Here is a 27,448-nt window from a genome sequence, read left to right on the forward strand (position 1 = left end):
TCTGTCACATGTATCGCCAATACCCATCCAGCTTTTAGTGTCAGTAACGGACCGATACCAGGATTAGAGTCAGCGCTGGAGTGTCCGCAGAGGAGTTAATGTGGAATAATAAAAAGAACGAAGGAGGATTGGACCTCAACCCTAAACCAACCTGCCAATCAGGCTTGTTGATGAAAAACTAGAGCCACTGCAGAGAGACATGCTTCAGATCTGTTCAAAAGTAGAAAAACAAGCTCCATCAGATGAATGAACGCTGAGAGGGAGGAAAAGAACAGGTCAGTGAGTGGGTGAGTAAAACAACAGCCAAACAACTAAAAAGAAAAAAGACCTGAAGGTCAGTTATGTTTTAATGAACCTGGTGGTGGGACACAGATTTTACTCAAAGAGAGGCACCATGATGTACCAGTGAAAGTTTACAACTGTGTAAAACATAAAACATAACTGATGAAACGGGAGTCAACTATGGCCTCTTTCCACAGTAATAAAGCAGTTTAGATTTCTTAAACAGCAGCAGCATTAAAATGGGTCAAGTTATCTTTTTTGGGACTGTCTTACCAAATAAAGGGGAAAAAGAATCACAGTTTACCCTGTAGGTGAAACCACAAAGAGATAAATAACTTAGGGGGTTTAATACTAGCATTAACAAAACAGAGTAAAGAATTTTTTTTAGCTTTAGTTCAGTTAAAAAAAGGGACATTATAATACCAAGATAAAAACCCTTGAGATGTATAACCTCATTTTCAACGAGTCACACTGTAACTTTTTATCTAATTCAATACCATGTCAAGAATTCAATCAACAGTCCAGAGGGTATGATACCATTATTGAGGGGTACTCACTAAAATCAGCACACACACAACTGGACTGTGAAGGTTGGTCCAGGGTAGGCCTGTCACGATAACAAATTTTGCTAAACGATAATTTTCCAAAATATTATTGCCGATAAACGATATTATTGTCAATATTATTTTGATTTTTTTTTCCATTTTTTCATTGATGTTATTATGATAAATGGGATAATAAAGTGAGTACACCATATCAAAAGCAAGAAACTTTAATTTCTTAAGAGTATTTAACTGTAATTAAAAGGTCAGGATCTTTTAAATAAAATAAATCAAACAAAAAATATAATAAATTTAACAAACAAGAAAGAGAAAAAAAATACAATGAAAATGAAATGGACTCTCTTTTAGAAAAAAATACATGTCAATGAAAATAATTAATACTAATCAAAAACAATAAAACATAGACCCTGTCTCTAAAGAAAAAATGAAACTCCAAAAAATAAAAAAAACAACAATAAAAACTATAGCCTAAATAAAAGGGGGTTTATACAGTTCCTGAATTGTTTGTAACATGAACTTTTTCCCAGTCAATCCGTACTGTCTGTCAAACATTTTTAACATTTCTGGCTTTCAACCATATTGAAGGGCTGCATTTCTTTGGCAATGTAGCTGTCTTTGAGCGCCCACCATTTGGAGTTTTTATTTCTATTTACTTTGCCGACCAAAAGCCTCAGTAAGAGCGGATTGTCAAAGAACAAGGCTCCGCTGCACGTCCCCTTCTTCTTCTTCGTCACTATTTTCAAACAAATGCGACATATCAGCTCATTGGTGTTCATGAGCTCACACTTTGTTCATTCTGATAAAAAACAGAATATTCCCATACTGTGACTGTGGCAGGCCGCTTAAGAACCGTATCTTTCGTGCCATCACTCATATTAGCATGTGTTTCCTCCTTACCCCTCAGGAGCAGCCCCGTCGCAAAAGATGCCAAAGATCGTATTTTTGACAGATGCTCACTCCGCTATAAATCTGCTAAATCTGTTATAGAACCTATGCACCCCGATGTTAGGAAAGATAGACGTAGTGAGCCATCTTCTCATTCAGCCTCTTTGGTCGAAAGAGAGGAGGAAAACAAACATGCATGCACGTGTCAGTTTATCGAGGCTGGCAAACTTACCGAGGACTTTTTTATTTATCGTTCGGTTAATCGATTTATTGATTATCGTGACAGGCCTAGGGAAGGAAAGCAGAGGATTGAGACAATAAAAAAAATAAGTATTGCAATAACTACATCAGTACTTTATGGAAAATACTGCCTTTATATCTTATATGGGTGGAACATGTGTAATCTAAAAAATTTTTATACACAAAAAACATACTCATGAAAATAATGAAGTAATAATGAGTAGTGTAATTATTAGTCGTATAAGTAACTTCAACAGTTGTAGTACAAGCTGGAAAATGTAGCATTACAAAGTTCAAATGAGGTTGTTTTCTCTCTCAATTTAAAATTTGTAAAAGACAAAACTTCAAAAACTCGACACTTCACAAAATTTTTGAAGACAAAAAAAAAGAAAGGCAAAAAAAAGAAAGAAAGACAAAAAAGAAAGGTGAGCATGAGGAGCAGTGAAAGTGCTAAGTGCATCAAGCAAGCCCAGAATAAAATAAAGGAACGGGGAAGTGATTCAGTAGAGATTCATACACACACACACGCACACACACACACACACACACACACACACACACACACACACACACACACACACACACACACACACACACACACACACACACACACACACACACGAACGTGCACACACACACAGGTAGATTACTGTATTTTTAGGCCTTTGTTATTTTCTATGGACCCTGTGACATGCCCACCAACACAGAACATACTCCTCAGCCTCGGGGATCTGCACCGAGGCCACGGAATGTAGCACCTTCGCTGTCTATTTGTAGTGGGTGTGGGAAGGCATGTGGGATGCCACAGCTTTCGCTCAAGCAGCCTCAAATTTATTTATTTTTTTTTTTTTGGACACACATACACAGGTAGAGAAAGGTAAGTTCGTTCAGGTGCAATCACCAGAAGATTTAATCCCGTTAGCTGTGAAAGGAGCTGTGTGACCTCTGGGCCTTTATCAGAACAAGGCTATTCTGAGTGACCGCATGAAAAACCTGCTGTGTGATGACAAAGAAGTGCTGGGATGAATGTGTATGCTTGAACCACTGTCTCCTCGTGTTTTTACCTCACAAGGTTTTTCTAAAAATCCGCACCAACACTTTCCTTTAAAGGCTCCATAAACAGTGAAATTAAAACCCCATTAGAGGTCAATCACAGCACAATCAAAGCCTTTCCCCCATCATGACCACACTGTCATAGTGAAAATGTCTGCCAATACACACCACAACGCTTGTACGGACAGCAAAGCTACAGAGAGACCCAAAAGAGCGCACTCCAATACCAATGAAGTCAACTCTAACGATTTTCAACTGGGTTTTTTTTTTCAGCTATCTTCAAAGGTATTTGATCTGCTCCCTCGGCTTCAAGTAGTAATGTGTTGGCATGCTAGGTTTAAACCCCATAGTCTCTGATCTTTACTCACTTGTATGTCGTTTTAATAAAACATGAGCGGTTTGCTTGCCTGCTGCAGAAAAATACATGCTGAGGAGAAATCTGTCATAAATATAATAACCTGTTACTCTGTGCCAGGAGGGCTGTGTGTCTATGTCCGTAACGCAGAGACAAAAATTAAATGAGCAATCCAGGAAAATCTAAATGATTGCTAACTTTTGCTATCTAGACTCAGGTCATTTGGTGTAGCACTCTGAGGTATTATAGTAATTAAAACTCAACAGCCACTTCTGCACAAGGAGATGACACTATGGGGAAATTGTATTTTCTTCCCCCCTTCCAACAATGAGCATTTGGCTAAATTAAACCCATTTTTCACAGGCAGACTAATATAATGAGGGCAATACATGCAAGAAAGAAATTAGCTTGATAAGCGATTACATGTGTGGACTCAAAAAGGACATGTTATCAGGAAAAGTGAGAACAATGACGGCAATAATCAGATTCTCAGGCTTCTTCTTAGAGCGGGAGAGGGCAATTAATGAGTGTAAAAACAAAGAGGACAGACAAAAAGAGGGAATACAAGCTGTCAAAGTTCCCCTGCCCCTGCAGGGGAGCCAATTGAGATGACAACTGAGGTCATGTGGTTTGCATCCGCCTCCACAGGTGTAGTGTTTCCAGAGGCCAGCTCCATACATTCAAACTGCAGGAAAGGTAAAGAGGACAGACAGGCGAGGCGGCAGGTACAAAATATGAGTCATCAGTGGAAGACAGAATTTATAGATAAACACAAATGTCTGCAGCAACTCCAGGATGATAACAGCGAGCTCATTCTGTCTACACATGAGCCACTGTCAGTTACATATGTACTAAAAAGTGAGCATACAAGTTAGCAAGCAGTGATCCTTCTTGCTTATTCTGATAATGTGGCATCCTCCAGAACCCCAAGTAAGCAAAGAGCCAACTTTTTATCTGCCAAGTAATTTCACTGAGGGTAATCCAGGGATACTGCATCCTATAGAGCTCAGACAATACATGGAGCCTAAACAAAAAGCCCACAGTCCTCTAGTGGCATATAAGAAGTTTATGAATGCTGCACCAAGGATGTTCCCTTTTCAACAGCAGCACTGGGGTTAGAGACCAAAAGCTCCAATATAAATGTTCTGAACTCAATCTCACTCAGACGCATGCACCCATATTCCCTCCCCTGCCTGCTTTGTTGCTGTAAGGCCAACCTTGGAATGGACCTGCAGAAAATCATGAAAAAAAACTTCTGCATTATTTTTCGAGGTGCACTCGAGGTTACAGCCCAGGCTTGAATGCTACGTTAGAAATTCGAGCATTCCCCTCGTAAATTGGGAGGCAGTCACTGCAGATTTGAAAAGCTGTGGGGGAAAAAATCACTTAATGCAACAGTGAATGGCGGGTCACACTACAACAGAAGCCCTGAGCCACTCATATGAGGCCTGTTTGAGCACAGCCCTTCAGAGAGCTATCTGTCTTTGTCTCTCTTCCTCTTTTGCCGATATTTGTGTCTCTCCCACTCTGTCTCACCCTCTCGCTCAGAGCCAAACTGCACACAGTCAGAGTGCTTTGTACAACCTCTGGTGGTGCTACACTTGCTACACCGCTGCACTGTGCAGCGTGCAGAACTGAAACATTATTCCATTAAGTGGATTATTTCAGAACATCTCCGACCTTCGACAGGGTTATCACTGGCAATGAACCAAGAAGAATTCAGCTGAAATGATGATAGAGCACAGACCTTGTGGAAATTGGCAGCGATGGAGTGATAGATAATGCCGTTGAACAGTAAACTAGTCAATACAACACTGCAGATTAGGGCTGAAACAAAAAGGTTGAGACATGGCGAGACTGATATCAAGATAGGAAAAGAACAGTGTGCAGTGTTCACTGGAGGAAATGAAGAATCGAACATGTTTTCATGCCAGGATCGTCTTAAAACAAGTCATATAGGTCAAACAGTGCTTGGAGGTTACTAATCCATCCATGAAAACTTTTTCTAAAGTGATAAAACATTTAATATTTCCTGCAAAAATTATATTCATTGAAGGAAACATACAGTTTGAAGACATTTTTTTGAAATTCTAATAAGAAATTCATACAGGTTAAAAAAAGGTGAACTGATGTATTTATTTACTTGTAGCTGAGTCTAAGATAACCCGATCCTTTGCAACACAGACAGGATCAATGGATCCAATAAAAGCAGGACTTCAACAAAGATGGAGACCAGCATAAACAGAGACAAATAAAAGCTACATTACTTCAAACCTTAAAGCGACCTTTAGCTCCAGAACTTATGTCCCTGTTAATGGCATTGTACTATAGGTAATGATATGTTGTGATAATGGACACTGCCAACGGCTCACTCTTTACTTAACCCTCCGATGCAAAAATATGAAAACCTGTCAAGAATTTTTTTTTCCTGAAGTGTTTTTATTCTTCTAAGAGCAAGAATAAAATCATCTTTTTTGATATATTTCATTTTCTTTTTCAGAGCGCCTGAGCATTCAACATGGTACGGAATGAAATTAATATTAAAATAAGTTATATTATAGGGTGTTTGGGGGTAATTCCATTAACAATTAATACTTTTTTAGCTTTGCAAAATATTTAAACATATTTTCAGGAATTTTACCTTGTTTATTTTATAGCTGATAAACTTTTTAGCACTGTAATTTTCAGGAAAAAAAGATTAAATAAGTATTTATATAAAATAAATATAAAATAAAAATATAAACATGAGTAGGCAGGTCATACATGAGTATAACAAATGCCACAAATCTGCAAAAGGCTGCCTTACACTTGCTGGTGGTTCAGCAGAACAGCTCTGAAAATGCATCTATACAGCGCTGAGGCTGCTTTTGATTTTACGTGTGCAGGGAGGATGCAGCGGTTGGAGGCTGTATGTGTTCAGAGGGTCATTGTTGCCGTAGCGTAGCGTTGGGCTCAAAGTCTGCTGGTTCATCTACTCTCCTGCACTAAGCGACTAAAGTCATCACAAGCCTTAAGGGGAAAAAATAATCGACAGATTCTCAAACAGGAGAAAGAAAAGACATGGCACACGCTGTGAGCTTGGTCACCTGAGACAGATTGGGATACTGGTGCTGTACTGTCAGTATCAGCAGAGAGCCGCCATGCACAGTGCTGAAAATTGGGTCTGGTTGTTGCACTTTTTCTTGTGCTACACGGAGAGCTTTCTCTCTCCCTTCCTCCTCCACTGCAGAGGCAGCACAAGGCCATGAAAGATTGGAGGCAAAGTGACGTCCTCCGGTTTATCCTCCCTGAAAGCCTTCGCATGCTCTCAGTTCCACATGAGGGATCTGATGAAAGCCGTTTGTCAGTATGCCACTTAATTATCAGCCAGAAGAAGAGCCTCTGATGCTATCCTCTGACAATGGCTCACAGCAGCCTGCTGACTACTGTGCCCACTAACAATGAAGAACTGACTGCAGCTACTAATGGTGACGAGGTAGTGCCAACTGTCCACTTAAGAGTTAGACGAATTAAGTAATGTTTCTGAAAGCCTTTGAGTGCTGCTTCACTGTAGATTCTCTTCTTTAGAGGCTTTAAAAGTAACGACAACACTTCACATCTAAAATCTCTAAACCTCAATGTTGAGAAGACAAAATGTAAAACAAACTATTGAACACACATTATACAGAGCTGAGGAACCCCGAGACGTTCTGACCTTTCATTTTTCTGCATGTTGACACAAACATTGTAGAGCTTATACTGCTGCTCAATATGCAAGTTACAATCAGACTGCAAACACATAAAACAAACACACACACTCCTTCACCTTCTGTCTTTACACGTCTTTTTCTTTAGAAACCATCAGCAACTGAAGCTGTGAATTTCTATGCAGGTAGAGCAGAGAATTAATTTATTAGCATAAGAGGAAAAGAAATTTAGCACCAGATAAATCTGAGACAAGTATGGCATTTAAACTATAGCTGCAACCAAGAATGATTTTCACCGTCAATAAATCTGTTAATTAATTTCTCGACCCATTAATTACCTATTTGGTCTATTAAATGTCAGAAAAGGGTGAAAATTTGTGACAATTAGTATTCCTCAGAGCCCAGAATAGCATTTTAAAATGTGTCGCCCAGTCCATAGCACAAACATATATGCTTCACTGCCTGAGAGGATAAAAGAAAACAAATAATCATTTTAAAAAGCTTCAAATGAAAACTGTACTGAGTCAAAATACATTTTTTAGAACAAAATTTAAAGGTTGGCAGTTTACTTTATTGATAAAATTTAATATCATACTGAAGAAATAACATTGTAGTTGCTAGTAGGGCTGGGCGATTATGGTAAAAATAAGAATCCCGATTATTTTAGGTGATACTGAAATCACGATTAATATACACAATTATTCATTTATTCAAAAACTTCAGTACTAATTTAAACACAACTTTAAAGAACCAGCAAGTGGCACATACAGTATCATTGATACACATAAGTCACACACACTCGCTGTGGCTGCACATGGAACACAAAAGAGCTATGAAGCACAGGAACTTGCATACATCTACACTGTGTGGCATATTAATTGTTTTTCAACGATTATATTGTTTTTATGATTGTCAGATGGCAAAATTGAAATCACGATTAAAATCTGATTAATTGTCCAGCCCTAGTTGCTAATAATCATGGTCTGAAGACTTGCCAAAGACCATAAAGCATTGAAGACCACAAAAAACTTAACCTGATAAACAATGAATCTGAGTTTTGGCAACAAAAATGCACCCAGAAAATATCCACATAGACTGTTCAGCACTAGCTCAACTCAGCGTAAAGATTGAAAATCGATATATCTGGATTTTTTGTTGGAAATATCAAGGGAATGGAAGAGTAGATAATTTTCCATGCTGGACATGAACACAGCATTGTAAGGTTACATATTGAAGAATTAATGTTTAAGTGAAAAAAAACACATTTTATTATTGAACAAATTAATACTTTTTTTTACCACATGAACACAAAAAAGTACCAAAAATGGGTACTGTTGAGTACTGATACTGGTTGCCAGGTACTGGGCATCGGTACTGTATCGTTTCAAATGTGAAAGGTACCCATCCCTAGGGATGGGTACCTTTCACATCCCTAGGGATGGGTACCGAATTAGGTACTTTTTTTAGGTACCGACCAAATTTTGTCAAAAGTAGCGGGTATCGATTTATGTAGAATCAAAAGGTACCATGTTTAGGTACCTAAATGCATCCTTATGACTGTGAGGGAGTGGAAGAGAAGGCGATTTTCCAAGCTGGACATGAACACAGCATTTCAAGGTTATATATAGAAGAATATAGTTGTTAAATTGTAAAAAATATATATTTTATTATTTAAAAAAATTGATATTTTTTACCACATAAACACAAAAAAGTACCAAAAATTGGTACCGTTGAGTATCGGTACCGATTGCCAGGTACTGGGCATCGGTACTGTATTGTTTCAAATGTGAAAGGTACCCATCCCTATGCATCCCTAGACATGATCATTATTATATAACTTTTTTCACATGGTCTGGTGTTAAAAAAGCAAACTAAAAATAGAAAAAATCTTAAATATTGAAGAACTGCAATTTAAATTGAATCGGCACCCCAAAAATCATAATACAATTGAATATCAAGAACAGCATATTGTCCCAGCCTGACTGCAATCTCCGTTTGCCTTCTACGGAACAGACAGTGGACCCCTAACATTTTTGAGTGTTCAGTGGCAGAAAATGACAATCACGGTTAACATTTCTCCAATGGAAGATTTGTTCTCATGGGTCTCCCTCTCCTACATTTGCTACATTCATTCCCCATGCAGAGCCATTTATCACCATCCTTATTAATCTGATCAGATTCTTTTCATTAGCTGAGAACATTACGCTACAGGTCCATGACAGACACAGGGCGATGACTCAGTGCAACCTTGGACTCCCAGCAGTCACCCCCCAGCAGGGGAGCAAATCCACACAGGAATGGCATAAAGCAGCTGCTCATTTTAAATCACTGCCTTACTCACACTAACAAAGTCTGAAGAAAGCCTAAGAGAGGCTGCTTTTTTTCATAATATGTATTAGATTTGATTTTCTTCTGAAAGGGAATCACAGACCCACCCTACAGTCCATTAGCCAAGTTAATGCAGAGCTGCCAGACTTGCTGACCCATTAATAATACATCGCAGTGGTCAAAAGAGGCCAGACACCTCCGTGCACCCCTTCATCCCTCTACACGGCCACATTAATGGACTAATTCAGATGCAATTAACTGGTGGGGAAAGGCTGTGGCCTTGTGGCTGCTGGAGCACAGGCTGAAGGGCTTACAGCCAGGGCTTGGATTATAATCACTGGGAGCACACACATGAACACACACACACACACACAAAGCAATTTACATACTAGTGGAAAGGAGCCAACACATTTCTGCTCTAACTAAACGTAGCTTTTACCACTTGATACCAGTAGCAAAAGGAAAAATAATGAGTAACATTTAGACTCGTCATTATATTTAACCCAACAAACCAGTCTGGGAGACCCTTGATCACATTTTTGTTTTGCTAGAAAAACTGTCCACCAATTAAACCTGCTACAAAAGATTTATTTTGGCCAATTGAAAACAGCAGAATAAAGGTGTTATCGTGACACTCTCTAGTTATCACATTTGGAAGATGATTTTACAAACATGTGAGCTAAGTATGTGTTTACACACTCAGCAGACACAAAGAGAGATCAGCTTCCACTTTTATGCTTTATTAGAGCTGAGGTATCAAGAACCAGCTCCAACTTGGAGTCTTTTAATCTAGGAATAAGTAGGTTTGATAAGACATGTGGATTTTGGTTCCACTTTTCAGTTCCAAACGGCAGCATATATCTTTAAGGATTAAACCTCAGTGAGAATGTCGCAGTCTACAGAAGTTTTATGAATGTGTCAGGTCCTGCTGTGCTGACATAACACCATATGATTTGCAACGCAATATGTTGACAAAATTGTGAGAAGATGATCATGGCAGACCAAAGAAAGTGATCTAAAGCTTGGCTTCACTTTACCAAAACAAGATAACAACAAGAACAATGTTAACTTTAAGAACCATGGTTTCCTGATTATAAAAAACCCCGGCCACAGCTAGATAGTAGCCACTTAAGTAACCCCTTATCACAGTAAGGTTCAGTTGAGCTCATGTAACAATGGCAGGCAAAGAAATAACGTCTACAAAATACTTTTTGTTAGATACAAGTTCAGAGAGCTCCTCTCAAATCCTGTTCCTACAAAATATATTTGAAATATTTGGTAGTGCAGAAGCTCTGTTCAGTGGTAATGTGTGAAGATTTGTGGCACATAAAATGCTTTACATATGTGGTACTGTCTCATAATCTTTTGTAGTTCTTTTTTTTGAAAGGTTGTTTTTAACAATTACACAAACGCAGACGTATAATGATGTGTCATTTTTTGAATGCCCACCCCTACAGCTGCAACAGAGACCCTTTCCCAATCTGCCCAACACACTTGGTAAGAGAAAGTCATGTCAGCTCTAATTCATAATACCTTAGTGTCCATTTTTCCTATTTAAGCTAAGAAAGGTTGCCAGATGGCATAACATTTCTGGCCACTGGCTCTCGTGGTGTATTGTATTTTCTCAAATGTCAGATGATGAATAATATCATTTAGCCATCATACAGAATCAGTCAACTTGCCAGGAGAGAAGCAAAAACTATCATAATTCTTGAGCGCGGCTGAGATGTGGAGCAGGTGGTGCAACTCCAAAATGTATGTCTTCGAGTATTTCATTTCATTTCATAAGTTTGAATTTTCAATTTTGATGATTAACCCTGAAAAGAATAATGTTTATTTTTATGAATGAAGAACAAAAGACAAAATATTTGGCACCTCTCACTCCTTAGAGGCTAAATGTCCCAATGATTAAGGCAGGCTCACATTTGTTTTTGAAACGTACATCATTGTTTTACTCTAGAAAAATAACTGATTAGGAATAGGGATGGGTATCTTTCACACTTGAAACAATATAGTACCGATGCCCAATACTTTTTTGTGTTTATGTGGTAAAAAATCAATTTTGTTTAATAATAAAGTATACATTTGTTTAAATATTTATTCTTCAATATATAACCTTGCAGTGCTGTGTTCATGTCCAGCATGGAAAATCGCCTACTCCTCCACTCCTTCACAGTTACAAGGATGCATTTAGGTACCTAAACATGATACCTTTTGATTTTACGTGAATCAGTACCTGGCACTTTTGACAGAATTTGGTCGGTACCAGGGATGCACGATATTATCGGCACAATCGGCTGATAAAAGCTTAAAAACACGTTTATCAGTATCCGCAGATATGAAAATTTCTGCCTATAGGCACAGCCGATAAGGTGCTATTCAGTTAGGATTATTGTTATTTTCCATCTGAAAAATAAGCTCCTTAAATAAAATGTAGCACTTCATTAATTTGCACTGCAGAGCTCTGTGTCTGTCACCAGGTTGTTACAGTAGCTCTAAAATAATCAAATGCAACTTGGTTATGTTTAAAAATGCATTGTACATTTAAAGTTCATGTGATCTAAAGAAATTATTTTTCTGTATTTCAATACTGAATGTCTTGAGTTTGAAAAAATAATACATTTCTTATTTATGGTAAAATCAAATGTTTTTTGTCTTTTTCCATGTGTGTTTCTTAAACAAATAAGACCGTCACAATAAGAGTGACAGATAAATTGCAGTACAGGATAGAGTTAGCTTTCTTTACAGTGAACAAAACAAACAAACTTGTGATTATCATTATCATTATCATTATCATTATCGGTATCGGTATCGGTATCGGTATCGGCCAAAAGGGGTTTCGATATATCGGCATATCGGATATCTGCAAAAATCCAATATCGTGCATCCCTAGTCGGTACCTATGAAAGTACCTGATTCGGTAACCATGCCTAATAAAGCTGTTATCTATAAGCTAAACTGTAATCTGAATAAATACAACTAAAATGACATTTACTTAACCTGTGAAGTTGCATCAAACCTACAAATGTTGAGCCACGTCTTACTCTTCTGTCAGCTCTATAGTTCGTTACATCAATTAGCAGCTTCACCCTCATCTGAGTTCACCAGATACGTTTCAGGTTTGGTCATTCAGTGACCTGCTTCCAGGCGGGTAACAAAGACTTAACACTTAAAGACAAAAAAATCAAAACAATGAGCTCAAACAGTAGAGCGATCTCTAGCAGACAAGTCAGGTGATCAAACAAAAGAGGCAATGGGATCCATGTTGTAATGATATTAATCGAATCTGTTTCAGTCATCAGCAATGATCATCCTCCAACAAATCTGTACAAGACAACAAAGCATGAAATGCTTACCCTGCCCCACTTTGCAATCTAATTTCCTCACTTTCTTTTCCTTCGTGTGTATTTGTGCATTACAGCAACTTTCATTCAATAAAGCTGCTGCTCTTTGAGAATGTGACGTTGACAAATGAGCAATTACAGGAGCGATATTCACGTGTCACATCTGTGGCCAGCATGACCTGCGATTAGCCCTACTGATGCTGAATGTGAGTTGCAAGAGCTGTGCCTGTCAACGCAGGCGTCTGAGAAGGCAGCGCTGCCTGCTCTGGCATGTCATCCATCACTGGTTACACTCGGCTGCCACAGCTGTGTCACTGCCTCCCCTCCCTCTCACAGACCGCTGACCCCACTGAGGACGCAGCAGCAGGACGATCAAATATCTCTCTGGGATCAAAGACAGCCATGCGGCTTCACTGACAAGGCAGAGGACAAAAAACCTTTTCCTACATGTCCTCTGCTGACATCTTTATCAATAAGCTGCATGTAATGCCAGGCAAGAAAGGCACATGGCTGCCCCACTTCAAAACGCAGGGCGGACTTTAAAATGAAGGGCGGAGGGAGAACATCTACAGCAGGGAGACAACCGTGTGGAGATACAGGGTTAATCATTTACAGGAAGATAGAGCAGGGATGGAAACAAAGATGGAATAGGACAAAATCTAGAGAAGTGTTTCTACGATAATGACTTGTCATGGTGATTTTATCAGCGTGGCAATCATTTGAGCTAGTGTCCTCCCCCCTATCAGATACAACTGACCCACAGACTGTGTGTAAAGCAGCATGACTGAGCGCCCAGTCGTCCTAAGTGGATATTCAGCAGAGGGCTCACCTCCGTCAAGCTGCAGACCTCTGACCCCTATCAGCAGTCTCAGGTTGCTGCAGAGGTTTTTTTTTCAAAGATCCTTCCCCAGCCTCTGCTAATTAGTCCTGCTGCTTCTTTCCCTTTCATTTCCAAAAAGGAAATGCTGCTTGTATGCCACGGCGCTGGCAGATAAATAAGCTGCACGCTTCACAGGAGGCAACCATTCTTCAGGGAGAGCAGGCTACCTTAATTATGAATATTATTAATTACATTAAAAAAGCTATGAGAAATTAAAAATAATCTCAAATCAATCACTAAAAAGACAGAATTGAATCACACCTTGTTTACTTGGAACAGTTGAGAGAACTATATGAAATACGCAGACAGTAGCCAGTCTGATGCAGCTTCGATGAATTTAACAGGGCAGATTTAGTGTTAAAGACTGATTCTAAGGGCTCTGCTCTATTTATAGCATGCATGAATCTATCAGCGTACTCCTCTTCTTTCTCTGCCTCCTCGTCCGGGGGAAAAAGCAAAACAACTGTACACATACAAAAGGGGATGTTAAAAGGCACCATCTGTGATCCCAATGTAAACAAAAGTAGCCTGGCTGTATGGTCATTATGGCACTGTGACGCCATTATTCAGTCTTCTTAGCGCTCTCCTTTTTCACTCTAATCACAGATGATCCAGCTGATCTGACTGCTGTTAGCCTGTGTGCATCAGCATGGGTAAGACAACTCATTTGGAACAGCTTTTTTTAAACTGAGGAGAAAAGTTTCTCTAGGACAATTTGCTTTTATAAAATCACACATGGTGCTGTGCCTGGGTACAGGAAGATATTAGACAAGGGAAATGCTGAATATTTCCTCAGGATAAAGTAGGACTTCACTGACTGCATTGTTTTCAAGCACCTGAGGGGCCTCTTGAAACATCCACTTGGGAACAGAGGAAACAAAGTGTTTAATACTTTAAGACAAATGCTGAGGCAATTAAGCTCGTCTTTTTGTCCTGCTGTATACTTAAGTTGTGAGCCAGGTTTACATTATCCAGCTTAATGCAACAAAAAAGCATTAACTTTGCTCCCCTGTCTCTGACAACAACTTTTGACCAAATGGCTCTGCTGCATGGATCTCTTAAGTTGATATCCCAATCAGATCACAACTGGCTTGATAATAAAAATTTTCCCTTGTTAAATCTAAAAACCAGTTACACAATTTCAGCACAGGACTTAGTGACTGTGGCAAGGACATCTCGCAAGTAGAGCTGAAACGATTCCCCGAATGATTTGAGGCACTCTATTACAAAAAATACTCAAGTAATTTTCTCCGCCTCGAGGAATCGTTTAATTTTAAGAAAGATCAAAGAGTGGTATTTCAAATAGAGCTGAGGCCATATTAAGAGAGTTTTCAGACCCCTCAAGCTACCTCTTATACAAAATAGCAACTAGCAACAAATCTAGCTTCTTTTCTGGAGTTTGGAGACTAACGGGTCATTCTATGAAACGGGTGCCATTTGGGGCCGCAACATTTGATGAGATGTACAAGGCACAAAAAATGTGTCTAAGTGTTTTTACAAATTTTGGAGCTACCAAAGCAAGTGCTCTTATTGACATGCTGTTTCAGAAAATTCTATTTCTTAAAGAGAAAAAATTTCATTTGAAAAATAACTAGTCTTTAACTAAATAAAAATGTATTTTATGCGATTACTCGATTAATTGATGGAATTTTCAGTAGAATACTCGAATACTAAAATATTCCATAGCTGCAGCCCTACTCGCAACTCTTGTCACGCGTTTCAAAAGAAAACAGAATTTAACAAACGTTAAAAGCAGACACAAAGAGGATTTCTGTGAATCGGTGCTCAATTACAAGTTTTCACCAACAAAGATGACCTGATGGTCATGTCGCTCTGAACTGAAGTAAAACTAGAAAACTGGAAAAAATGAATCTTCATTTTGTGAACTGGAATTGAGTTTTGTATTGAATTTAAGGAATATAGAGTTGGATTTGTAAAGTAAGTGTAATACAGTTTCAAAGCAAATTAATTCAACTTAATTTCATTGAATAAGATTTCAGATAATGCTTATTAAATTCAATTCAATAATTCAAAATCAGTTTCTAGAGCCACAAATCTCAGGCCATACACAGCCCATCTTTTTCAACATACATGTTAGAAACTGAATCAAGTTTAACCATTTTAACTTAAAAAAGAACAGCAAAAGCTGAGTGCAGTAAAATATATTCAAGCATCATACTATCACTTAACATATTTTTGAATGCTTATATGAAAGTTTTTTATTGACTTGTCTGGTGATACTTAGGAATGGGTACCTTTCACATTTGAAATGATACGGTACCAATACCCGGTACCTGTCAATCGGTACCAGTACTCACTGGTACAATTTTCAGTACTTTCTGTGTTATTGTGGAAAAAAATATCAATTTATATAAGAATAAAATATAAGTTTTTTTCAATTTATCATATTCATTCTTCAATATATAACCTTGAAATGCTGTGTTCATGTCCAGCATGTTTCAAAGAAAACACTCGCACACCGTCCGACTTAAATTCTGCAACGTTTCGGTCCTAGACCTTCATCAGGCAAACAATTGGATTTTTAGATGGAGTGATTAAAAAAAGGAGATGGTGCCTTACACCTGCAGACACTATCTTATCATGACGTCATTAAGTGATCACAACAGGTAATGAGGATTAAATTACCTGGCTGAAAGAGCAGAGTTACAATAATAGAAAAAGACAAAAAGTTCACATTCACATGCGCAAGGAACAATATAAGGGAATAAAAATCCCATAAAGTAACTCAGAACAGCTAAAAAAAAAAGTCTGAGTTGTTGCAGTAAGTTCTCTATTCCAGTTTTCATCCTGATCGTGAAATCATCTCCTCAAACCCACTTGTTGCGAGATGTCCAGCATGGAAAACCGCCTACTCTTCCACTCCCTCACAGTCACAAGGATGCTTTAGGTACCTAAATATGGTACCTTTTGATTTTATGTGAATCGGTACCCAGTGCTTTTGACAGAATTCGGTCGGTACCTATAAAAGTACCTAACTCGGTACCCATCCCTAGTGATACTGGTAGAAAAACCAGGTTTGTAATACAAAGGAAAACTCATCCCCAGAAGGACCAGTGAAGGAACAGACCTTTACCTTAATAAATAACCTTTAAATAAAACAAACTATGAAAGAAGCTGTTGTCACAGGAAGAAAGTTGTGTCCTCCCACAAACATCAGGTTGACTGGTCAGTTCATTTAACTGTAGGTGTGCATGTGCAGGTAAATGGTTCTATGTTCTTACATGTTAGCCCTGTGAAACACTGGTGACCTGTCCAGGGTGTACCCTCACCTCTCGCCCAATGACAGCTTGGACAGACTCCAGCTGGTGGATTGATGGAGGAAGTAGACAAAATCGATAGAATTATGTTTTTTTGTGGACAAATTTCACATTTACTATTAGCTATAAAAATATTTAAAACAGAATGTACCAACAAGAATTAATATGATTGTTACCTTTGAATGTTTGGGCGTCCTAAGCCCTGCTCGAAACGATCGGAGCTGATAGTATTTTTCAATTCATCAAGGGTCAGAAATTTTAGCCAATGATCTCACCCCAATCTGTTATTCAAGCTATTGTAAACCTAGCACAATAATTTTGTAGATTGCAGCAAAATATCTCTGAGAAAGCAAACGATACTGAGAAGGTGGTTGAATTAATCACTAGCTCATCTTTGTGGTAGAGAATTCAGGGGATTTGCTGTCTTTTGGAGCTCTGAGATCTGAGATATGTCCCATATATTTTTTGACAGAGTATGTAAGTTTAGTTATTAAACTAAGGACCAGATTAAACACAACAAGTTGAAATCATCTCCTATCTGCTTTGTTTCCTTTATTGTAAACTTCAAGCACAAGGAAGAGTATCACTCCAATATCTTGGCAAATAGAAGTATCGGCTACTCAATATTTAAAAAAACGGGTTCAGGATTGGTGACCAAAAAAGTGAATCTAGACAATCACTTATTTAATTTTGATACCAATTAAAAAAAGAATCCTCTAAAGACAACAAGCTGAAAGCTCTCAGCACAAAAACAGAATTCAAAGAAAGGACGAAGAGTGAATGGTTCATTTTTAGAAAACTGATGAAGGAGCTGCAGCATACACAGCCAGCCAGCCGCAGCACTATGAAGCTTCTATTGTACACAGCTTTATGCAAAGGAGATAGTCGACCAAGTAGAAAAACATTAGAGGGCAAAGGCCACTCAATAGGAAAAAGAAGTTAAAATACAGAGAAAGCAAAGAGCTATTTTTGTCCAAATCTTTCTCGCCACAGACGGGTGACTAAAGAGTTTCTGAGCAGCCTCAGATAGTTCATCTTCCCCTCTGAAAAAATCCAGCTAATGATTTTTCCAGTTAGGAGTTATTCTGAAATGTGTTTCGAATTCCTTGCAGTTCATAACTTTAACCGTGACATGGGTTGGTTTTCTTGCCCAACTGAGCTTTAGGCATCAGTTCTGTGACAAAGCAAGGACACGGCCCGCTGGAGGTGATGAGCTCAGTCCCCTCATAAAGGGACAGCTCTGGAAAAGACATAGAAGTTCAGATCCTGACCCCATCCACGGTTATTAAAGAGTCTTATGGGGCCCACTAATGCCAGGCAGTCTACTCTTTAGTTCTAATATCCAAACCGCTGTGCAGCTGAGACAAAGGTCAGGTCTTAACTAACTAGGGGAAAGAGAAAAAGGAGCTCCACCACAGACCTGACTACGCTGACAGAGATCCCGCAGCCTTGGCCTCTCATGTTTCATCATAATTAGCCAGTGCAGGGCATGCCTCAACAATACAACTGATTAACAGTTTGTTCAATGGCTTCAAGCTGAGACCAAGAACGTGTGCAGGGATCAACAGGGCATCACTGTCCACTGTAATCTGCATTATAAACCATTCTTAGAGAGAAGTCCCTGCCTGTGAGTCAGGTATTGGCTTCATCATATCTCATTATCACAGAGGAGGAAGTTCTGAATCAATTGATGACCACAGTCATGAGCTTTTACAACTCTCCGCTGTATCACACATCTCACTGAGCAAAGAGAGCAGCTGGGAGGGGGCTGTTAAGGGTTAATGGCTGTTTAAAATGATAACAGAAGTCATATATGGGGGATGAACTGTGAGGCAGTTGCTATGGCTGTCAAAAGACAGCCACAGTTTCAAGTAAAATTGAAGCCCACGTCTCTTCACAGGCCTGCAGGCCACAAGAGGAAGCGATAGAAGCCTCGGGCCTTTTATGTTCTGCACTGCAGTCAGCACTTCACTCGGCGGAGTGTGGGGACAGCAGCTCCTGCCAAAATGTATCCGTGCCAAGGCCTGCCAGCCTGCTCTCCCCGCCCACTCTGAGGGCCAGAGCGTGAGCGGTGGGGCGCCGGTAGGCGGGCGCAAGGTGAGGCTGGTGGGCGGGTGGCCAGGCTGGAGCTTCCTGACACGGGAACCCGCCTCACAGCAGGATCAAACTGGCTGCCGAGTGAATCACTACCCCTCCCACCACCTGACAAAGAGAATCCTGGGCCAGCACACAGCCACTTCTGCTGTCTCTACAATTACGAAGGAATCCAGGATGAGAAAATGTACTAAAAATTACTTTACCACTCATCAGACGGTATCGCAGCCAAGGTTCATCTGACATTGAGGAAATTAATGAACTTTGTAAAAGGGATCATGTTTGGGTTGGTGTGTGGGTTACAAAAGGAAAAGAGTGCAGCAGAGACATACAGTTACAGCAAAGTGCTTAAAATTTAAATTCCTGCTCCACTGTGTAATGATGATACAGGCTGAGGAAGTAGATGAAGGTATCAGTGAGTCTAGCACCAAAGCAATTTTACACTTTCAGATTTCAGGCCCTGCAAACCTAAGCTTTGAGGTGGGAGATAGGGGCAGAAGACGCAAATTCCTCATACCTGACCAATCTTATTCAAATAAGCAACAGGAGCAGGGATTTTCTGAGCTGTGGCTAGTCACCAGTCAGAGGCAGGAACATTATCTCCAGAGTAAATAATGTCCTGGAGGACCAGTAGCTACCCAAATCGCTTCTTAAAAAATAGAAAACTGCTCCAGGCTGCTATTATTAAGCCTCAGATCCAATGGAAGTTGAACCTTTGATCTGTTTAGGGTACCGTGTATTTGCATTTTATAATGAGATCAAAGCAAGGTCCAGGCCCCTGCAGAAGACAGCTCTGTGCCCCATCTCTGCACACCGGACCGTTTTCAGACCAAAGCTATATTTCCCGGTTAACAAGACCATGGAAGAGCTGTGGACCTGAGTGGAAATGCAGTGGGAGACGAGATGTTTGTTCGGCAATCAACAGCAACCAACGCTCTCTTCCTAATTTCCTCTCCTGTACACAGGTGTGTACCAGATAAAAAAATAAAATCATGCCAGTAGCAACAATCTCTCCAACAGTTAAAGTTCAAGAGCAAACATTTCAAGCATTTTTCAACTGGTTGAGAATTGCTCCAGATTTTCTTTGGCATTCTTCACCTGGAAGAAATGCAGAGGGGAATTTACACACTTTGCCTGAAGTGAGCCCACAAGGAGCCGGGAGAAGGTTTGAGACGAGCAAGGAGGTCAACATTTGTGAGTGTATGTGGAGTCTCTGTTCAATACCTTTTTGACTAGTTTTCTGAAAAAGAAAATATAGTGGAAAATAAATCTCGCACACTGTCACTCCGTCTCTGGCTGAACTGCAGTGAAAAGAAGATCACATTTTCTGAGGTGGAGCAGGCAGAACGACTGCAAAGAGCTGAGACATGTACGCAGATCAATTAGGAGTGTGTTTGCTTAAATTAGCCCGTCCAGTATGAAGGTGTTACTGTAGCAACAAGTGACATCTCAGAGGCTCTGCTCTATTAATCATTAAGCAGTCATTCAGATATGTCGTTTATAGTTTACTGTGTGAAATGGTAACTTCTCATCAGAATACACTGATGAATAAATGAATGTTTTAACAAATAATAAAGCGATATAGCTTTTCCAACTTAAGAAACACTTTCTTAACTTTCCCGAAAGGTTAACGCTTTCCTCAGCCGTCCTACCTGCCTGTCATGCTGCATGTAGGTAATGATTGGCTGGGGGGAATACCCTCCTCTGCAGCTGTCTTTTTGAAGTGTTTTGCAGCCACGTGTCTGCAAATCATTTATGTAGCAAGCTCCCCGCAAACAGTTGTAGCAAAAGTGAGAAAGCGCTGATTCGCCGCTCATGGCACGCAACATCCCTTTTGTGGAAAAGAATTGAGAAGTCGTCACAGCAGCCTTGACACTGAAGTCAGCTCCTGTTCTTGCACTGAAATAATACCAGGTCTTAAATCACTTTTCTTCAGGAACATATAGAGGATTTAATGCGACATGAAATAAAAGTCCCATCTCACATTGCTCAGAACAGCATTGAAACTCATGCTATTGAGAAACAAATATGATCAATGACCTTGAGGAGACAAATAAGAGACATACAGAATCAGAATACAGGGTTATGCAAACACGCTGTGAGCAAAGGTGAGTCATGATCTTGGAATATGTGTTTGGGAGTAATACTATGTGAAATAACAGACACGATTCTGGCATGCATGCTGTACAACAAACAGAAGGGCACCAAAGCCACAGCATCCACGCTGAGCTGCACAAAAGACTGCTGAGACAAACCTGCACAATGTGAATACCTCCGAGAGCTGGAGAGGGTGTCAAGAAAAGCACCGTCTAATGGCTTGCTCATAGATGCCAAACACACATTCTGCACTCTTGAAGGCAGCGTTCAGACTTTTTTTTTTTGACCTTGATGAATTATCTGTTTTTATTGACAGCACTTATTGATATTTCTTAAAAGCGCGGGCTAATGGAGTTCTATTGAGATGACTAAATGAGTTGCTGGTGCCCAGATTAGCCCGGTTCTCCTCTCGCCGGCACAGCTTGCATTATCATACAGAGCAGACGCATGCGTGCGGTGAGTCCCAAATTCCTGGGACTGACATCTCCAGGGGAACAAAGGAGCGATGACTACATCCGACCTACATTCACCCCACCCAGGCAAGCTCTCTTCCAACTAATTACACACACAAACACGCATACTCAGCTTTACTATAGGTGGATTCATGGCGTATTAATAGTCACAGTGTGGGGAAATCTTTACTACTGCATGCATATTATAGAATAATCAGGTTTCACTAACGTGAAGGACATGCTACTTTATGCTTCCAAGACACATCTCTAAAAAACTCTCACGACTCAACATGCTCCTGGTGACCTCCTGAAGATTGGGACAGATTCATTTCCCAGACGCTTGCACAGGCTTAGATGAAAATATCATTTGTGTGATGGGTTGTGAAAATTCTCCAAGCACAAAGCATTAGGAACAAACAGAGGGCTACTGGAGCTTGTTCAAATACCCCAGGCATTGAAAGAGCACTCTTGGATTTCATTCACATGTCTTATGCAATGAAATGCTGTTATTCTTACTCTTAATTCTTAACTTCAGCTGTTTAGATTCTCAGAAAAAAGAAAAACTACGGCAGGGAAAACACCCCATTAACAAGAACTGAGCGAAGACGTATCGTGACGCATGCTGTAGCCTATGAGCACATCATCAAACGGCTTTTTCAGTGTTTCCTGTGCTGTACAGCATCCTGGTTAGAGTGATGTGGTTTTTCACACTTTTAAATGTGAGGGGTATTTCTACAGTCACAGCCCACATTCAGGCCAGAATCTGTAGATCTGTGCAGCCTTGACTCAAACAGAAACTGCTTGAAGAGCGTCAATCTCCACCAACGCTGGCTGAATCCATTTCTTATGCTAAAAGACAAAGACATTATTCCAGTTACGTCAACTATACAATATGTGTGACAGTGAAAAAGAGAAACCCCGTGCATTTCAGTGTGATGTATTTCTGTCAGGTTTGTGAGTCTGCAGATAAAAATGAGAAAACAGGAGAAACAGAAAATCAGTCACAAATTGTTTCTTGGTGGAAAGTCTGCTGGTCCACTATAAACTATAGATTGAGAAACATGAACAGAAGAAGTAATATAAGATAAATATGATGCATTTGGAGCCCCAGTCTCACTGGAAAGCAGCACTGTTGCTGAGTAAGGACGGGCATTTCAATAAAGGCATCTTTAAAGAGATTGGATGCTTCTAACCCAGGGGTGGGCAAACTTTTTGATTTGTGGGCCACAATGGGTTCTAACATTTGACAAAGGGGCCGGACCAGGAGCAGATGGATGGAGTGCTTTGGTAACTATCAGGGTATCATTCGTTCGTTCCATATCTGTTTTAGAATCCAAAATCGGAAAACGGATAACTACTAGTTATTCAATTTCTCGTTTTCAAATCAAAAATCAGAAAACACGTAACAGTCTATTTTTCGCTGTTTTGATTTTGTTTTGAAATTAAAATTAGAATATGAGAGAATGGAATTATAATGGGATTTTTAATCCGTGTATGGTTCGTTCTTTTGTTATTCTGTTTCAAAACAAAATCTAAAAAATGAAAAAACGGACTTGTTTATTTGTTTTTCTGTTTTAAAACCAAAACGGAAAAATGGAATTACAGAAAAACAGAAAAACGTGGTTTTTCTGCCCTGGTTTTAAAAATGAAAAAACAAAAAATAATAAAAGATTGTGTCAAAATTGTTTGTGTGATATTTTGATATTAAATGTGAACTCTCTATATAGAAAACATCAGAATTGCAGGGAAAATAAAACATTAACATGGTTTATAATTTAATTTTTTCAAGTTCGGCGGGCCGGATTAAAACATTTAACGGGCTGCATGTGGCCCACGGGCCGTAGTTTGCCCATGCCTGTTCTAACCCAAAATCAGACCTGTTTCATGAGACAATGTCAGAATTTGAAAAACTAACTTTTTTGACCTCATATTACTTGTGATGCTAACCTCCTATATCAGAAATCTGCCTCAGTCAGTTCGTCCCGTTTGCTGGTTTGCAATCAACTATATTAAATTTCTTTCAGAGAAAGAAAGAGCAAGTCAGAATAGGAGCTTCATTTTCCAGCCAAATATTCCCAAACAGCCCCTCTGTTAGAGATCATCAAGTTTCCAAATCCCCTTTTTTCTAAATCTATTTATATTTTTTGGGGGCTTGCAAGATAAGGTTTTAATTATATAACTAAACACAAAGGCTTCCTTACCCTGGCAAAACCAAGAACAGCCCCTGGTTGACCCTCATGACTAAACCACAGTTAACAGCCAAAGAATCAAAGGCTGTAAAGACACACACAAACACACACACACACAAACACACACACACGCGCACACACACACAGAGCAGCTAAGCCTCTGATGGGTCCATACGAGTACACTGTACGTCTTTCTGCCAGTGGGTAAAGCAAAGCTTTAACATGGCCAGCTGTACCAGTTTGATTCCCACTGAGGCCACCCACTCTGAAACGTATGAGACGTGTATGGACTGAGGGGTTTAGAAAAAAGTGCCAGCTCGATGTAGAGTCATGTCTGCAGGTATTTTAGTCCCCATATCCACAGTTTCGATGATTTCACCACTTTTGTCCTTTTAAAATATGAGCTACTCATAAGAAATGTTAATGAAATTAATTAACTTGTAGTCCTGCTCAGACATTTAAAAAATATACATTTTTTAAATGTTACATTTTTTTACTTGTGTTAAAAAAAACCTTATGCAGAACCCCATCTTTGTGCCGAATGCAAGCAGATTTTCCATTCGGTCAAAACATTTTAGAGGTCTATTAGCTACAAAGATGTGAATATCTATACCAAATGAACTTGTCATGTATGCTGTTTTTTTTTTAGTTTTTGGTGCAGCTGCAGCCTCTTTCTCTCCTGCTCTGCTGGCTGCAGGTGCTCCACGAGGTCAGGCTGACACACACACACATATGCACACACAGGAACACCTTTTGTCACTGTCTGCACTCTTTGCATGAAGCTCTCCTGTCAAAAACTGTGTGTGTGTGTGATTAAGACTTCCTGATGGAGATACTAGCTGAGGGTTTGGTACAGTTTTGTTTTCTACGAACCTGTTGGAGGCTTGATGTTTACTTTTTCCCACACAATGATGCAATCTACACTGCACTGATTGTACACTGCTCAGTGCAGGCAACCCCACTCCTCAGTGACACACACACAGATGATCATAAGTCAGTAAAAAGCCCATCACAAAGAATTAGAAAGTTAATATAATGAAGCTCAGTCGACTACATGGCAGACTACGTATGGTGTGTACTTCCATTCTCAGTAGGTGTGGGGTCTTTGGAATGACATTCTCTGTAGGTTTCACTGCTTCATATGCATCTGCAACAAACCAAAAGACCAATCAAAGCAATATGTGTACTTCTACACCCCTAATCAACTGTGAAAATTCCAGTTAGATGTAGACACTGCAATGTCTGCTAGCAGCTACAAGGGTAGTGGAAAATACAGCTGTAACCTTAAAGGAGAATCATCAGTGAGCGCTGAATGGTTAAATTCAGTGCCCAGGATGTTAGGCTGTATACACAATACAGAGGTGACCTCACTATTGAGTGAAATTGTCTGTTGCTGAACACAGGAATGCAGGAATGCATGTGGACAGACAGCACGTATGCTGCTTTGTTGCTAACAACTAAATAAGGAATGATGAAGGTACAGAGGGAAACATGGGTTGCAGAATAAAACAATTCATTTCCTCACAAAAGGCCTTGCCACAAAAGCTAAAATCAATCCATTTACAATAACACATGCTCTCTCATTCCCCCCTCGCTCTCTCTTACACACACACACACACACACACACACACAGACCTCCATGCAGCCTGTCCTCAAGCCAGATCTTGTCGCCCCAGGAAATGGGCTTCATACATCTTGTCTGACTGCAATAAAGCAGTGCCTAAGATTCTATTTCCAATAAACGTCGACTGATTGGAAAACTCATTCTAATATCAATTTCCATCTGGGCCCTTTAAAAGGCAATCAGCATAGCTTCATCTCGGTATATCATGGGCTCCTTGAGATGATGACACAGCAGCACTGGCTCTCTCCTTCTGCATAATGGCCTTCTCCTATCAAGGCATCTGCAATGAATAATACCACCCATGAATAGGCTATTTAGTCTGTGTTCGCACAGATAGGGGCCACTTCTCTGAATATTAATCCAGGGTTTTACACTTCATATGGTTCTCTCAGGGCTGCACCATTTTTCACTCACTAGAGTAAGGCACTTAGTGTGATTTGGCACACTCATAGTTTCTCTCTCAACTTCCTCCGAAGTGACAATGGTGATTACTGACGGCGTCTAACTCTGTTAAAGCTGCCCAACAATCACAAAACAGTGATTCAAGTGAAGGGAGATGAGTTTCAACTCTTCTACAGATGCTGTCCACGTTTCGCTACAGAAAGTCAGCTCAAAGACGAATTTCCATTTGTGAAATTTTTTTTGCTGTGAGTCACTTTATATCTGCAGCTGTGCGGATCAAAGAGGACAACCAACAGGAAGCGCCACTGTAAAGATCAAGCATCACTCATCGTGGCTGACAAACTATCTATACAGACCTAGAATTAGAGTTGGGCTGGTGCAAACACCAATACTTGCATTGTATCAAACCGATTCCCCAGTCAATGCAGCGTATAACCATGAATTATCAGCTCCCATAAAAACAGCTTTTTAGATTAGTATAAGATGACAACAAGTAACAACACTGCAGTGTGAGTAGAGAGTTTGATGTCAGTCAAAGCTGGCAAAGTGTCACAATTTTGACTTCTGCCATCAATGATCAGCCTTTGCTTGTGCTCCTTGTAAACTGATTGGCAACTTGGTAAGACAACTTGACTCTAAATCAAGGTGGGATGTCTGTTTTTTTTACCTTCCAGCCGCTGCCCGCCTCCCTGTAGTAGGGAAAGTTATCACAGATCCACTGGTAGATCTCGCTCAGAGTCATCTTCTTCTTTGGCGAGCTGTTGATAGCAAACGTAATGAGGCTGGCGTAGCTGTAAGGCGGCTTGCCATCCTTGTGCTGCTGCACCTCCTCCTGGTCCAGCGTGGTGTTAGGATCCAGTAGGGCGCTCTTCTTGCCCATGCCTGGCCCGTGGGCATTCTGGGCGTCCGCCTTGCGGATGGCTGCCTGCATGGTCAGCTGAGGAAGCCAGTCCATGGAGGTCAGACTGCTCTCCAGCTCCGACGTCATGGTGACGGCAGGCTGGGCAGGAGGGGATGGGGAAAAGGTGGAGGAGGTGGTGGCTGTTGTTGGTGCTCTGCGCCTGAAGAAGACTGGATCAGGTGTGGAATAACAAACGGGGCGGGTGACAGGTTGAGGTTGAAGTCTCCCCTCAGCTCAAGACATCAGCTTCTGTGGGTCGACTCTGGAGAAAGAGAAAAGCTTTTTATTAGTCAACTGCTCTTTGTTACAGAGAGCAGCAGAACATGGAGATAAAAGATATGCATATCAGCAGAACTGCAGAGAATGAAAAGGAATGGAAGCGAGGAAGCAGCTCTAAACTGTTTGCCCTACATCAAAAACCAGGCGTCTGTAAAGTACGCTTATATATTCACTGTGCAGGAGATCACAAGCCCACCACTTTCTCCACCACTTGCTGCTCTCAAAGCTGACTCATAGCTGGGACTCCATCTGCACACAGAGAGAGTAAATGCCAGGCAATTGTTTTCACAACTGCCAGCCAAATGGGGGAATGGCTCAGGAGGAATTCCGACTCTCTTGAGGGTAGTAAACCCCCTCTCTTTTCTTCCCTGCCTGCCAGCTTTCCTACCACCTCCTCCTCCTCTTCCCCCCTCCAAACAGAGCCTCTGCCGTAAACAAGCCAGCGAGTGTCGTCGTGCGAACCGTGTGCGGCAGCGGCCCTGTGAGTGTCAGCCATGCTGCGCAGAACGCTGCCCT

At 40.3% G+C, this 27,448-nt stretch overlaps 1 protein-coding gene across 1 annotated transcript in view; it reads right to left on the reverse strand.

Annotated features, from left to right (window-relative positions):
- foxj3 (forkhead box J3) overlaps positions 1 to 27,448 on the reverse strand; it is a 96,567-nt gene that overhangs the window by 28,822 nt on the left and 40,297 nt on the right. Inside the window, exon 2 of the mRNA XM_074670913.1 lies at positions 26,420 to 26,915. Within this exon, the coding sequence (XP_074527014.1) occupies positions 26,420 to 26,740 (321 nt within the window). The 5' untranslated portion in view covers positions 26,741 to 26,915. The remainder of the gene's footprint in view (positions 1 to 26,419; positions 26,916 to 27,448) is intronic.

The sequence above is a fragment of the Halichoeres trimaculatus genome, unplaced genomic scaffold (assembly GCF_033239565.1).
Source record: "Halichoeres trimaculatus isolate MK-OKI-2021-1 unplaced genomic scaffold, fHalTri1.1 fHalTri1_scaffold_1, whole genome shotgun sequence".
In the NCBI taxonomy this organism is placed as follows: domain Eukaryota; kingdom Metazoa; phylum Chordata; class Actinopteri; order Labriformes; family Labridae; genus Halichoeres; species Halichoeres trimaculatus.